This window comes from Gymnoscopelus braueri, assembly GCF_963280865.1.
Source record: "Gymnoscopelus braueri genome assembly, chromosome: 5".
Taxonomy (NCBI): Eukaryota; Metazoa; Chordata; class Actinopteri; order Myctophiformes; family Myctophidae; genus Gymnoscopelus; species Gymnoscopelus braueri.
Genome location: NC_137606.1, coordinates 26,455,179 through 26,470,292, shown reverse-complemented (window position 1 = coordinate 26,470,292; position 15,114 = coordinate 26,455,179). Strand labels below are relative to the sequence as shown.

The following is a 15,114-nucleotide window of genomic DNA, read 5'->3' as shown; positions in this document are numbered from 1 at the left end:
TTTGATTATTTAATATTAGGAACACATGAGGTGGTCCACTGTCTGAATCTGCATCCATATTAAAGAGTAGTCAATAAAACATCCACTGATGTACTTGGACACACCATCAGTGTTGTTACCTGAAGTCACTGGGTGTTTCGAGTCTTGCAACAGACACCCTCCTCCAGGCAACCTGACCGAGGCTGATCAGACCCCGGCCTGTGTCCAAGTGGCATGCTACTGCCCCCACTGTCTCTTGGGGGTAGTTGGAGACAGTGCTAATTAGGGTGTGAGGGTTAGCTTGGCACTAGCCAGACCGAATACGCAGACCCATGCATGCTACATTTACAGCCTGCAATAGCCTGTATCCACACCATCAGTCCGGCCGATGCCAGGCCAGGTTAGCCTGGCACTAGCCAGACTGACAACACGGATCCACCCACACATACCATGTGAGTGAATCCACGCCATCAGTCCGGCCAATGCCAGGCCAGGTTAGTTAAGATGTTGCAGCTGTTGGCGACAGTAGGAGGCTCTAGGCACTGTGGTTCGGCTCCAGGCCTGGCTTCTCCCTCGTCTGACCAGAAGTAGGGTCTTTTCTGTACGTTGCGGCATCGTTGCTGCTGGGCACAAACATCTCACTCTGCCGAGATGGATTAAACCCTCCCTGCAGGTTTCACCGCAGCCTATAGCAAAAAGTTCTTCCTCACAGAAGACGTGGTTTGGGCCTGCCAACCCTTTCCACCCTGGGTAGCCGTCTCTCCGGCCGTCCTCTGTCTCTCCAGATGTCACCACACTGTTCCTGGTCGTCACTGGTACTCCCACTCCCAGAGTTTTCAGTCAATAAAACATCAACTGATGCAATTGGACACATCAACAGTGTTGTTACCTGGAGTCACTGGGTGTTTCGAGTCTTGCAACAGACACCCTCATCCAGGCGACCCGACCGAGGCTGATCAGACCCCGGCCTGTGTCCCAGTGGCACGCTATACTAGTAATATGCATACATGCTACCACAGAAAAAGATAACCTACAAGGCAAATTCACATGTATATTCTTATTTTTTAGAATGCTTACCATTCTGTGACTGTCATACAGAAACGTGAATAGCGTGTGCATTGTAGCCTTGCATAGAACTTTAAAATTATGTGCAGCTCACAACCCAGACATCGTCATTGAAATTGTCAGTCAGCTCTGTGCAGTTTTGGAGAAGTCAACTAGACTAGACTAGACACATACAGTAACTTCAACATGCTAAACAACACTGTTCTGTGTGAAAGCCATCAAACCTCAGAATGGTGAAGTAGAGCAGTGTGTTCTTCACAGCTTCTTCGCAGCTTTCATGACATCTGACAATTCAGCACTAATTTATTTGGCAACGTTACAAGCGACTCCCTAGTCCCTGTGTAACATACAGTTTAACCTGTGACCTGTGTAGCATGCAGTTTAACCTGTGACCTGTGTAGCATGCACCTGCCTATTTGCTTTCATAGGAGAAATTGCCCTTCTCTTATTTAAATATTGGTCTTGCTGAACCACAGTTGCTCTCCACCTGCTCTCATTCAATACAATGTAGGTTAGGTCGCTTTCCTGATAAGTCTGAAAACGTTTTAGTTGAGCATGGCAGTCTCCATGTTTCTTGTTAAAACCAGAGTATAAAAGGCACAAAAATAGCAAAATAAGTTGTCAGCACTCGCTATGCAACTCTTTTAAAAACACGCAGCAGAAGAAGGCTATATATAAACGTTTCTCAGACATATGTGGGTGTGAAGTGTGGTTTACATTATAGACCCCTTAACAGACGACGTCACACTGATAAGAACCAGTATGCGTGCAACCAGTATTCGCTCAATTAAACCCATTCTGTCAGGTCTCGCTAGGACGCGCCTCACTAGCCAACACACAAGAGGGGTTGGGGTGTGCTGAAACCAGCGCACCCCGAAACAACAGGTTTTGATTGCGTGAAACAATCACCTGTGCATCCAGTCTCAATGTTAGTAAACAAATAATGGTTTATGCAAGTAACACTCAAAAGTGTGAACTTGCTACAGTAGGCTCTGTTGACAGGCTTTTTGTTAGGGCTTATCTATGAATTATTATCATTCATATTTGTAATTATATGAAGTATGTACACTTTTACTAGACTGTGTCTCTATATATTGTTTAACTTATATGTTGCTTAAATTGCGACTGTCCTCCACACAGAGGGGGTTAATAGTTGGGCAGTCTTTCTTACAATTTATATTTGCTAATAGTATGTTGGATTCATGCATATTTTCAGACATTTAAAACAAACCAAAAAAAGTATCAGGAAAAAAATGGGTGCCCCCCCTGCAGTGACTCCGAGGACCACCTAGGGGTCACGGGCACGGACCCCCTGTTGAATACCCATGATGTAGATCCCAGTGCAGAGTGTGTACTGTGATAGGTTTCCTTCTTTGAAGAACACAGCATGTGGCCAATTGCATTTTAGGGAAGAAGGGGGAAAAAAAGGAAAAGAAAAAGAACAGCCAACCTAAAAGTAACTAGTAGTACTTCACAGCCTTCCTAGACACATACTTGAGTAAAAGTAAAATATTTGTCTTGGAAATGTACTTGAGTGAACATAAAAAGTATTATAAAAATCTAATACTGAAGTAAAGTACAAATATTCAAAATTATTTAGTAAATGTGCTCTGTTACTGTCCACCACTGCTTAAAACTAAGTGAATATCTCTGACTGTATGATTATATACACTGACCACACCCCCCAAGCGGGGGGGTTGGGGGTAGCCTGGTAAACCCTCCCTCCGGAAATCTCATTTCTATTTGATTCCAGGAGTGACCCTCACTCCTGGAATCAAATAGAAATGAGATTTCCGGAGGGAGGGTTTACCAGGCTAGGTTGGGGGGTCCTCCCCCTGCAATGTTGATGAATTTAACTTCGTATAATACAATCAGATAGGACTTTTCTGTTTGGATGAATGGGCTGTCAAGGGTTGGTATTGCAACTCTAGATTCCAGATATAAAAAATAGAATCTAAGTTGCTTGCGGCTATAGTCATAATATGATATTCCCCCTGGCCTGGACTGCCCAGTTCTCTCCGGGGCCCAGTTCTCCTGTAGGCGACTCCAGCCGCAGACGGACCATATCATTGAACATCACGGGACGCGTGCACTGCCATGTTCATTTTTTTTAAATAATACACTAGCGCCCATATCGCATATCGAGTAGCAGTAGCAGCGTTGGAGATGTCTACAAATCGTGTCCAAAAATGTGTCTTACAATGCATGCACGTTCTACTCTAAACGCAAACGCCAGCTCTGGCAAACGCGTTATGACACTTTTGACTTTCCGTAGACGCGGAACTGTTTCACAACGAGCTTGAACCGGCGTGACTTTGAAACAGTGAGTGTCGTGGGTTGTTGTGTGGAATACAGTGTCGACAGACTTGACACACCGTCGATATGAGGGTACTAAAAGCAGGACTAACCTTAGGAAAAACACACCTTCTCGCACCAGGAACCGTCACTCTCAAAAAGGTAACATTTTCCCAGTAAATGTATGCCTATCAGAGATTATCAGAACTGTTGTGATCGGCCATGACACCAAACGTTATAAACCAGGGGTGGGCAACGTTATGCACGGGTGCCAACATTGGCACAGGGGAGGGTGATCACTGGCACACTGGCATGTGTGAGATAGGATTTTTCTTTAAAAAAAATACATATATATGATTTAAAATGTTGTCAATTAAATTAAGTCCCTTCACATATGTGTGCAAAGTACATCCTGCACATAATGCTACATTCATTCAAACTCTGACTGGGGAGGGAGTCTGGGAGATAGGTGGGTTATTGCTGTGAGTCTAATGATCATTGTAGCCCTGAAACATGACTAATGATCATTGTAATGTCCTGATGTGAAAGACAATATTTCAAAAGAAGAAGAAAAGGTTGTTATGAATATGGGAATCACAATCTGTTGGAAATATTTTATTTAGATGTGGTGTCATAATAAAATGTAATGTTGATATGGCATATGGAAGAAAATAAAAACGTGGCACTTCATGTCAAAAAGGTTGCTGACACCTGATATAATAAACAGTAGGCCTACACAGTGCATTCGCATCCAGAAACAGACCAAATACCTGGTGAATATTCACTGTGTGTAACGTGTCATTTGACAGGTGCATCTCAATAGCTGTCGGACATGTTCCTCTGGCATCTTCCCCAACGAAAGGATCCGCAACATTGGCATCTCTGCCCATATCGACTCAGGGAAGACCACCTTGACTGAACGTGTACTCTATTACACTGGCAAGATAGCTGAGATTCACGAAGTGAGCACCTGTGTTCATCTGTTGTTGTGTTGTAAGGCTGTGTGCACCAATGAGCTCTTGTCTTTCTCCTGCACATTTCTGTAAAATCCAGTGGTGTAAAGTAGCTAAGTACAGTTCTTCAAGTACGGTACTTAAGTACAAATTTTGAGGTATTTTTGACTTTACTGCAGTATTTCCAATTTTCAGTACTTTTTACTTCTACATCTCAAAGGCAAATATTGTACTTTTACTCCACTACAATTATTAGAACACTTTAGCTATAGTTTTACTTTGTAGATTTTGATTATTATTACAAAACATACACTACCCACTTCACACACACATTTCGGCCATTTGAGAATAGCCGATCTTCAAGCTCACAATGCAGCGACACATTGTGAGCATGTACATCAGCTATTTTCAAACGATTTTTACACATTTGAAAACTTGTGAAATGGGACATTCTGCATAATGCTACTTTCTACTTTTGGTGCTTTAAGAACATTTTGATACCAATACTTTTGTACTTCTACTCGAGTACATTTTGAATTCCGGACTTGTACTTGTAACAGACTATGTATGCATTGTGGTATTGATACTTTTACTTAAGTAAAACACTTTTTCCAACACTGGTAAAATCCTGTTAATTCAACTCGGTTACAAATGGATAAACGAACACCAAAAACAACAAGCGGTTGGCTCATCCCTTTCTTCCTCCTGTGGTTTTGTAGGTGAAGGGGAAAGATGGTGTGGGGGCAACTATGGACTCCATGGAACTGGAGAGACAGAGAGGCATCACTATCCAGTCTGCTGCCACATACACTGTGTATAACAACCATAACATCAACATCATTGACACACCAGGTACCGTTGCGCTCCATGTACTAAAGGACTAGTTGTAGAAGACATGGCGAATTTTCAGTGCTAAATAGACCCTCCAAAAAAAACAGGGCAAAAATCCTTGATTATGTGGGCTAAAATCCTAGATTTTGCGATGAAATATGCAGGGTTTTTCTGTGATTTTATGTGGTGAAATTGCTTGAAATAAATAAATTGCTCAAAATATGCGGAAAGTTGCGAAATATGCGGAAAGTTGCAAAATATGCGCTGCATATTATACGCTGCTATGCGATGTGATGCGCATATTATGCGATGCGATGTGATGCGCATATTATGCGATGCGATGCGGCCTTTTTGAAAAAAGATGACCCCCGCATAATTATGCGCCATTTTGCTGATTATGCGGTAAATTGTGCGATCGCATAATCGTATTTTTCTGGAGGGTCTTGCTAAATAATAAAAGAGTAGCTGCCGATGCAAATTTTATTGTGGACACAAGAGTCAGAAAAATGACCAACGTTTCGGACAGACTAATCTGCCCAAACAAGTCCACCAAAAGAACGCACACAGTTTGTAAACTAAATAGTGGACAACATTTGACTGATACATACTTCTTTTTTTTCGTACCCAGGCCATGTTGACTTCACCATTGAGGTTGAGCGAGCTCTGCGTGTGCTGGATGGGGCAGTGCTGGTTTTGTGCGCAGTGGGAGGCGTCCAGTGTCAAACCATGACTGTTAATAGACAGATGAAACGCTATAACGTGCCCTTCCTCACCTTCATCAACAAACTGGACCGCACCGGTGCCAACCCCGCCAGAGCATTGCAGCAATTTAGGTATAAAACAAATAGAAGGGACAATAATACAGCATATGTCTCTCACATACAGTATTTAGGGGTGTGTGCGTGTGCGTGTGCTTGTGCGTGTCTGTGTGTGTGTGTGTGTGTGCGTCCGTATATTTTATACTTTTTTTAATATTTTGCTAAAATGTTATAATGAAGTCAATGGGGCTCTGATCAGACTGAAACCTTGCCCACGTGACGTCATAGATGTGTCATAGACATGTGATAGAAGACTGATTTCAAGGTTGACTTACATCACAGGCCAGCCACCTGAAATGTATTTCAGTTATCTTTCCGTTTTTTTCCTAATATGTTTGTGTTTGTCTCCATCAGAACCAAACTCAACCACAATGCAGCCTTCGTGAACATTCCCATTGGGCTAGAGGGGAAAATGAGTGGTATCATCGACCTTGTACAGGAGCGAAGCATATATTTTGACGGACCCTTTGGGTACGTGATTTTGACATTGATAGAATGACATTCAGTTGACATAAATATTTTGTTGGATTCGTTGAAAAGACATCAGTCTTTTGGTTATTACGGGACTCAGTCTTTATTTGAGCATGTTCAATATGAAATTAACCTTTTTGTAAACCGGCCACATTGGTCAATGGATTTTTTATTTAAATATCACATTATGTATCGTCCTCTACAGTCAGGATATCCGGTATGATGAGATTCCGGCAGAATTTCGATCTGAGGCTGCAGATCGGCGGCAGGAACTGATAGAGTGTGTTGCAAATTCTGATGAAATCTTAGGGGAGATGTTCTTGGAGGAAAAGATTCCCACCATTGACGACTTAAAGGTTTGTCTCTTCCTGTATGTACTAGGAGATTATGTCTGTACGATTGAGAAAATAATTATAATTGTGATTATTTTCATATTATGATTTTTAACTTTGGCAGGGGCCAAAGTTGTTATCTCGGATCAATTGTGCAGCCCTAGTCTAAGCAAAGATATTTGACTGCAGACTGACCATAATTTTAGAGCTTCATCTTCCTTTTAAAGAGTAATCACATCTCACTTCCTTGCTCCGCAGGCCGCAATCCGCAGGGCCACAGTGCAGCGTCTGTTCAGCCCAGTGCTGGTGGGCACAGCACTGAAGAATAAGGGGGTCCAACCTCTCTTGGACGCTGTGCTGGAATACTTGCCCAACCCCACAGAGGTCTCAAACTATGCCATCATGAATAATGAGTGAGTAGTAGACAAAAAATTCCTGAGTGTTCATTTAAGTCTCAGAGTGTAAAAAAACAGTTCACGTTTTTATGCTCTTCCATAGCCTTTTCACACGGGGAGCGCTACTATGCCTGCCTTCTCACTTGGATCCGCGAGGCCGCACTGCACGCATGCGAATAGACACGTTTAACGCTTCACATAAAGCATAAAAGCTCAACACATTTCAACTCTTGTCACTGGTTTGCGTCAAACGAGCACAAACGCAAAGAGTGCGCCCACTTGTCACTCCACCTATCAGATAGGTGGAGTGCCACACCTCCCTACCTACCTGCTCGCCTCTCATGAAAATCAATTACTAGGCAGTAGCACGTCTGTCGCTTACCGTGTGGAAAGGCCTTTAGAGTTAAGTTGATGCATTAGCATTGTAGCCAAAATAAAACAATTTCTGAACTAGTTTAGAAATTGTAATTCATATTTTTCTGTCATTGTGTATTGTTTCTTGACACATTTAATTCGTTATGTGCTGATTTCAATGGAATATTAAATCTTATCAGGGATTCCAGTGAAACCTCTAAGATTCTCATGGACCCTGCGAGAGACGATTCGCACCCTTTTGTTGGTCTGGCCTTCAAATTGGAGGTGAGAGATGCTATGAACTAAGAGCATGTACATCTTCAGAATTCACTAATTGTTAGGGTTACGGTTCCTGAGATCACTCTTTGTGTGTAATAATTTACATGGATGCTTGTGCCCCCCCTGGGGTGAGAGGATTGACAGTCTTTCATCTCCACTAGGCAGGGAGGTTTGGTCAGCTGACATACGTGCGGGTGTACCAGGGCTGCCTGAAAAAGTCTGAGTACATCTACAACACACGCACAGGCAAGAGAGTGCGAGTACAGAGGCTAGTGCGTCTCCATGCTGACCAGTTGCAGGTGAGGACGATAACACGTATATAAACACACGGTCACATTTTAACCCCTAAAATAGACATTTCAAAACACTGCTGATGTTGTGTTGTCTCAGTAATTTATGCATGGAGTGACTTGCAAAACAATGTGATCGGTCAAAATAATGTGTTCCTTATTTTGTTTTTAGCATTGTGAAAACAAGTTTCCATTACACAAGACACGACACTTCTGTTCTCATACTTATGATTAAAAGCTCAATCAGATCAACTTAACATATTTTTGTTGCAGTTTCTAAGACACAATCAAACTTATTATATCCTTTTCTGTCCATCCCTACCTATCTCCTTTTCCCACCTATATTGTGTCAGGATGTTGATGAGGTGTATGCAGGAGATATTTGTGCTCTGTTTGGGATTGACTGTGCCAGTGGCGACACTTTCACCTCCAAGAACAGTACCGACCTCTCTATGGTGAGTGATAAAAATTGCTTCACGGGGGAAGGCACTGCAGGAAAGCAGGAGTACCATGCATATTAGAAAATGAAAATTCTTAGTATGCAATGCTACAGTTCATTGTGGTCTGAATAGTATCTTGATCTTAATTTGATTGTGATACACATTGTAAGACAATTTGTATTGTTGTGATACATTTAATAGAGTGAGGTACATGGTGATTCCCAGAAGATATTTCTTCTTGATTCTTATGTACTAGCATCCTCCTATGTCGGTTATTATAATTTCATTTTGAACAAAGTAAACCTGACATGACCTGACATGTGGCTGTCCTACAGGAATCCATTCACATACCAGAAGCTGTCATTTCAATGTCTATGAAACCTGGAAATAAGGTAAAAAATAAATAAAAAAGTAATACGCACTATTCTCCCCATATGATTTGTATAAGACTACATTATCTCTGAAGTTTGCAATGAGCCTCTCTTTCCTTCACTCATCATGCTCTCATCCAGCTTGACACGGATAAATTCTCCAAAGGCATCAACCGCTTCACAAGGGAAGACCCAACTTTCAGAGTTCATTATGACACAGAGAGCAAAGAAACCATCATCTCAGGCATGGGAGAGCTGCATCTAGAGATCTACTCTCAGGTATAAAGAAACAAGGTGCAACTGTGGATGTGCCGTTTTAACTTAAAAGGTTGTAGAAGTCACTCATGCTCTGTTCCTTTATCATGTTGACAGACACATTGTGTACTACAGTAATTGACTACCCCCCTCTTCCCTATTTTGTCTTAATGTAGAGGATGGAAAGGGAATACAATTGCGCCTGTGTGATGGGAAAGCCCAAGGTAGCTTTCAGAGAAACTGTCACCAGCACTGTACCGTAAGTACTGAACTCATCAAAAAACATGCACAGATGTACAGTACAGTTTAAACTGAGACCATGCTTTTTATTGAACTGTAACACAGTGTAATCTAAGGATGTCATAAGATGAATGTATGATTTTTATAAGGTAAAAAGGTGTTTGAAAAGGGTGTGTTGCAAACTGCATACTATTTGGAGTGACCCTATATTATACATTTCATGTTAACGTTTTTAATCCAGTAGCTTAATACATGAAGTGCTACAGGATGTGGGTAGAGGCTATAGGTGGCGGTGTGTGGAATTTTCCCTGTATTATAGCATTGTAGGCACTTCACAGTCATGGCACTTGGGCAGTTGTTCCACCTGCAGGACTTTGACTCCCTCTGCTGGAGTCCAAGTGACGAGTACCTTCCAGTGGATAATCTCCTGCAACATTAGATGGCAAATAGACATATTCTGAGATCTTCTCCATCAGTGTTTATGTACTGAAAATGGGACCTGTTTGTTTTGATAGTTACCTGGGAAACCATCTCATGCAGCAGAATATGATAGTTGAACCTCAAATGATTGTTCTCAGTTTCCTGTAATGATGGTCAGCTTTATCAGTTACACCTACTATTTAACATGATTTCAACTCGATTTTGACTGTTTATGTTGATGTTAATCAACATGGTCCCCTGAATTGGCTATCTATTGGAGAGAAATCTATGCAGAGAAAGACTAAATGAGTTCCTAATACACCTTTTTTGGGCACCACTACTACTACTACAATGCTACAGTATGATAGCTTAAACCCTTGTCCCCCCCACAGTGGAAAAACTCACCAGCTGTGTGACATTGGCCACCTGAGCCATGTTGTAGAGAGTGTCCTCAGTGGATTCGTTCAGCATGACAAAACTGGCAGCCACACCCCCCAAATGCCAGAAAGGCTTCATGCTATTGTCGATGTGACCATAGCTATCTGAAATCAGAAAGTCAACATGACAGACAATGATAGTCAATGTGGTATGAATTGATTGCTTTGCTATAAATGTTGTCGTCTTACAATCTGGAGATTTGCGAATGTATAAATACTGCACAATAGTTACGATAGGTGATGATATGCACTTGTTTTGTCAGCAGTGTAATAGTAATGTTCATTGGTCATACCCATCCTGAAACGCAATTTTAGACTGCTGACATAGTCCAGTATCCTGTGTTCTGAGTTCATGTTCTACGTCTATGCATATCTTTTATTTTACGTACCAGGTAAATTATTTGTTGACAACTGATTGTTACTGGTCTTGTATTTTTGGTACAAGGCCTCCTCTTGAACCATGGTGTTGATTTTTAAAAGGCCCTCACATGAGGCATGGACCTGGGGTGCACTTTTACACTCTCCTCCTGGAAATACCACCTCAGCAGAACACTTTTCTGTTGTCTGCATGACAAGGTGGGAGAGGCAGAGAATGACAGATTATAAAAGGATCAAGGCGGGGCAGATGTACAAAGCAAGAAGTGGAGATAGATGAAAAAGTAGGTGTTGTAATGTAACCATGGTAGCTAGACTCAATGCACACAAAACACGATATAATGTTCTGCAATACATCTTGTCAGCAGAAGTGGGTTAGGCTTGTTCTGTCTAAAACAGCAGAATATTCTACTGTGTTATAATCCACAGTACTCATACCTAAGGTTTTCACCAGTCAACTTTATATGCAGTGCTGCCAAGTTGTGTTGTGTTAATATAAAAGATATGCCCATTAAGCTCCATGAATGGAGCCATTGCGCCTAGTGCAAAGGTGAAGTGTGATAATGAAGCCGATCTTACATTGCTGATCATCTCCTGAACTGAGATCTCTAGGTGATACTTCCTCCCACACTCTATGTCCTGACAAAGAAAAAACATAAAATAATCAGACAAAGTTGTCAGGATTAAGCTTTATTACTTCTTAATAATTACTATGTTTATTTATGTAGATCAACCTTATGAGATAATATAAGCTGTACCTCTGCATTGGCACTGTTAACTCGTTGCAGTCCAACCCACCGGTACGGTGAGCCATAGCGGGTATTGAGGTAGTGTTGAACCACCTTGGCCGCTCTCTGGGCAGGGTAGTGGTCAGGATTCAACTCTCCAGTTGCCATAACATCTTCAACCGTGTCTTCCACCAACAATTCTACTGCCACTCCCTCCTGTTCTCGGAGAGAAAGAAAAGAGGAATATTGAAAGGGGCGATCAGCGTGAGAGCATGAAGAAATAAGGGATGAAACTGGTATGGTTGGTAGGTAGGGAGGGGCCAAAGGACTTTGAACCCCTGGCGTAGACAAGGGCTGTGTCTCAGGTCCTTATGTAAATAAGGAAAGGACAGCTACAGTATATGATGGTAGATAGGTTGCAAAATTTGAGAGCTTGTAGATTTGATTTGAGCACTCACTAAAATGTGAACCTGTAATTCACACATGTAATTTGCATTTGCAAGTCAAAGAAAAAAAGTGAAGTCACAGAAAAAAGTTGAGGATAGACAGAGCAGAATACAGACCAGAGACACAGCCAAGGAGGCTCTGTCTTGCTTTCTCTTGTACTTCTAGATAAGGAATGGTCGTAACAGGAGATCATAGTGTGTGTGAGCTTTACTTACCAAATGGGGAAAGAAAGGAAGTACACAAGTACAGGCCAAGGTAAAACAATGTGAAATATAGTGAATAAAAGGATCTTCTTGCTTGTGAATGGAAAGATGAGACCCCTTGTCAGATCTGCTAGAAATACTGGGTCAGTTGCAGCCTCCTACCATGTGATATGTCCAACTTCCTGGTAGCCAAAGGCCGCCCCCTTCTTAAAGAGACAGACTTATTTTTCTTCCTTTATGTAATTATTATCAAGTAAATGTGACACAATTGTCAGTGGGCATAAAATATATTATTCTAATTATGTTGTTCATGATGCAACTTAGAATATCTTTTTCTGTTAGGATTAAAAGTTAATTCAAACTCTTGTCTTTAGGTTTGACTTCACCCATAAGAAGCAGTCAGGTGGTTCTGGCCAGTATGGTAAAGTGATAGGAGTTCTAGAGCCCCTGGAGTCAGAGCACTTCACCAAGGTGGAGTTTGAGGACCAGACTGTTGGCACCAATGTCCCCAAGCAGTTTGTGCCAGCTGTTGAGAAGGTACTATATATGCAATAGCTAACTCTCTTAAACCCGCTTAAACATAGTCACATGAATTTTCTTATGATGTTAAAGTTTGAATTCCCCCTCCCTCATCCCCGTCCTTGTCTCTCTTCCATTCTCCTCCAGGGATTCAAGGACTCTTGCGAGAAAGGACCTCTGAGTGGACACAAGATCTCAGGCGTTAAGTTTGTGTTGGAGGACGGAGCGAGTCACTTGGTTGACTCCAATGAGATCTCCTTCATCCGTGCAGGAGAGGGCGCATTAAAGCAAGGTGAGGGTCCCGCTCCCATCACAGATGGCTCCTCATAGCTTACTTTTGTTTACTTTACATGGCTTTCAGTGTTGCCAAGATTTTGTATTTGGGTTTCTCTATGTGCTGATGTCCATGTTTGTCTGTCTCTCTTTTCGTTTTGTTTTGTCCTACAGCCATGGAGAAGGCAAACGCCATCATAATAGAACCGATCATGGGTGTAGAAATTGTAGCGCCCCAGGAGTTTCAGGGAACCGTAATTGCCGGTGTTAACCGGCGCCATGGGGTTATTACAGGACAGGATGGGGCAGAAGGATACTTCACACTGTATGCAGATGTGAGTACAGTAGTTTATAGTCTCTAAACATTTACAGTACATAATCACTCCTCTTAGCACATTATAATAGTATTGTCTGACCGGTATAATTTTCTCCCCACAGGTTCCCCTGAATGACATGTTTGGTTACGCCACTGAGCTACGCTCCAGTACAGAAGTAAGGCAAAGCTGAAATGAGCTGATATCAGTCTTGTACAGCCTGAATTATATTAAGTATATTAATAACTAATTAATAACTTTCTGATTCTCCACCTCCAGGGAAAGGGAGAGTACACCATGGATTACAGCAGATATCAGCCTTGCCTCCCGGCCACACAAGAGGACCTCATCCATAAATATCTGGAGTCTATAGGCCAGTTACCTGTCAAGAAGAACAAGTTTAAGAACTGAAAACTGTAACCCAGCAATATACTGGACTATGACATGATCACCCCCCCCCCCCACCCCATGCATCCCAACATCAATTAGTCTGAATTTAAAGCTTAAATTTGTAAATGCTTTCAAAATTCATAGGTCAGATCTTGTATTGTAAATACCCCCGTCTTGTCTGATTCTTATGGATGTTATATTTATTATAATTTTATCCCTATATATCCCTATATATTTGGCCTTTGCTTTCTGCAGCCAGCACCCTTATCTCCACCCACCTGATACAATGAATATCTGACTGAGACAATCTCAGTGTTTGGACATGAGCATGCAGTTGCTAGTTTTGTACTATGTACAGACTGATGATGTAGAAATATCAGAGAATAAATAATACCCCTTTTGACTATTCCTCTGAAACACTTCTTGTTTGAAGAACGTCCCCTGGTTGCCTTGGAGGAATGGGTGAAAAAGACACCAGGAATTAAGGTAATACAAATATATTGTAAAAGAAAATAGGGCTGGGCGATGAGGACAAAATCTAATTTCAATATCTTTAACCAAATATCTCTTATCAATATTGTAACTATAATATTGTATTGTGACGATACATTTTCTTTCAAATCTTTCAACAATTGCTGATCTACAAGCTTGCGGTACAATGCGCTGTGAGATCGGCTATTTTCACTTTTCTTGAAAGATTTCGAAAGTATAAAATAAAATAGGGCTTAAGCGATTAAAACCAGGAAAAGACAACACCTATTCTCACGATATTACGATATCCGAAACCCCAGACAATATCTAGTCTCATCACAATATCAATATAGTATCGATATATTGCCCAGTCATAGTTAAAAGTTAAATTCCAACCTTGGTTAAGCATCAGAATCAGCTTTATTGTCACATCACAGGTTTACAGAAGTAAAAAAAAAGTGGGTGAAATTCATTTTCGTGTATAGTTCGTATCGTTATTTCTCGAAACGGCATCACCCAGATAAGCCAACAGAGCTAGTTCCTTCTTACCCCATTAGAGTCCTGAACTCCCTCTCCTGCTGTGTGTGGAACAATGTTTGGGTGGGCTGACAAGTCCACTGATCCTGATCCAGGAGTGACCGTTACAGCAGGGCTCCCATGGACCACATTCAGCAAGGCCAGAACAACAAGGATCCTCAAAGTCATAATCCGCACTGTCAAGGAATCTGTAGGTATACTGAAAATGCCTAACACAGTAGGGGAGAGACTGGAGTTCTCTGAATGCAGTCAGGGAAATGAGCCTTAATCTAGTGTGTAGTTATGCAAGAGCGAAGGGCAGGGGAAAGAAGAAGCTGTCCAGACCCAGCTGCCGTCAGTCTCTGTTTAGATAGCAGGAAAACTAAACAAAGTGCTGCATTTTATCTGGTTCTGGACATTGCATTCTCAAACTGTGCTGAGCTGTCAGCTCCTCATTAAAATAAATAAAAGCTCTGCAACAGAATAGGCCAGCAACTGTTTAGGGTTACTTCTGATGAAATAGGTGTGGGTAACATGTTCACTTGATTGGATGCAGCTGATCATCGAGCTCAGTAAAAGAAGCATGATTTCAACTGAGTCCACTCCAGTTTGATTTGACCTCTCGTGGTTGGTACAGTATGAGTGATGAAGCT

The 15,114-nt window shown here is 41.8% G+C and overlaps 2 protein-coding genes across 2 annotated transcripts; one reads left to right on the top strand and one right to left on the bottom strand.

Annotated features, from left to right (window-relative positions):
• The first annotated feature begins 3,357 nt into the window (after positions 1 to 3,357).
• LOC308084978 (elongation factor G, mitochondrial-like) lies at positions 3,358 to 13,882 on the top strand. The gene is made up of 18 exons (XM_080427988.1): positions 3,358 to 3,501; positions 4,149 to 4,301; positions 5,012 to 5,144; positions 5,752 to 5,956; positions 6,296 to 6,412; positions 6,618 to 6,768; positions 7,003 to 7,157; positions 7,694 to 7,778; positions 7,934 to 8,071; positions 8,416 to 8,517; positions 8,838 to 8,894; positions 9,015 to 9,152; positions 9,305 to 9,387; positions 12,353 to 12,515; positions 12,645 to 12,789; positions 12,945 to 13,105; positions 13,209 to 13,262; positions 13,364 to 13,882. Exons 1-18 carry the CDS (start codon positions 3,427 to 3,429, stop codon positions 13,493 to 13,495), a joined length of 2,247 nt encoding a protein of 748 aa, XP_080284114.1. The 5' UTR covers positions 3,358 to 3,426; the 3' UTR covers positions 13,496 to 13,882.
• lxn (latexin) lies at positions 9,441 to 14,799 on the bottom strand. Its single transcript, XM_080427992.1, has 7 exons — positions 14,495 to 14,799; positions 11,359 to 11,544; positions 11,180 to 11,239; positions 10,615 to 10,789; positions 10,194 to 10,330; positions 9,888 to 9,950; positions 9,441 to 9,795 (listed from the first exon to the last, which is right to left on the bottom strand). The coding sequence occupies exons 1-7, from the start codon at positions 14,648 to 14,650 to the stop codon at positions 9,682 to 9,684; spliced, it is 891 nt and encodes a 296-aa protein (XP_080284118.1). The 5' UTR covers positions 14,651 to 14,799; the 3' UTR covers positions 9,441 to 9,681.
• Positions 14,800 to 15,114: the final 315 nt, after the last annotated feature.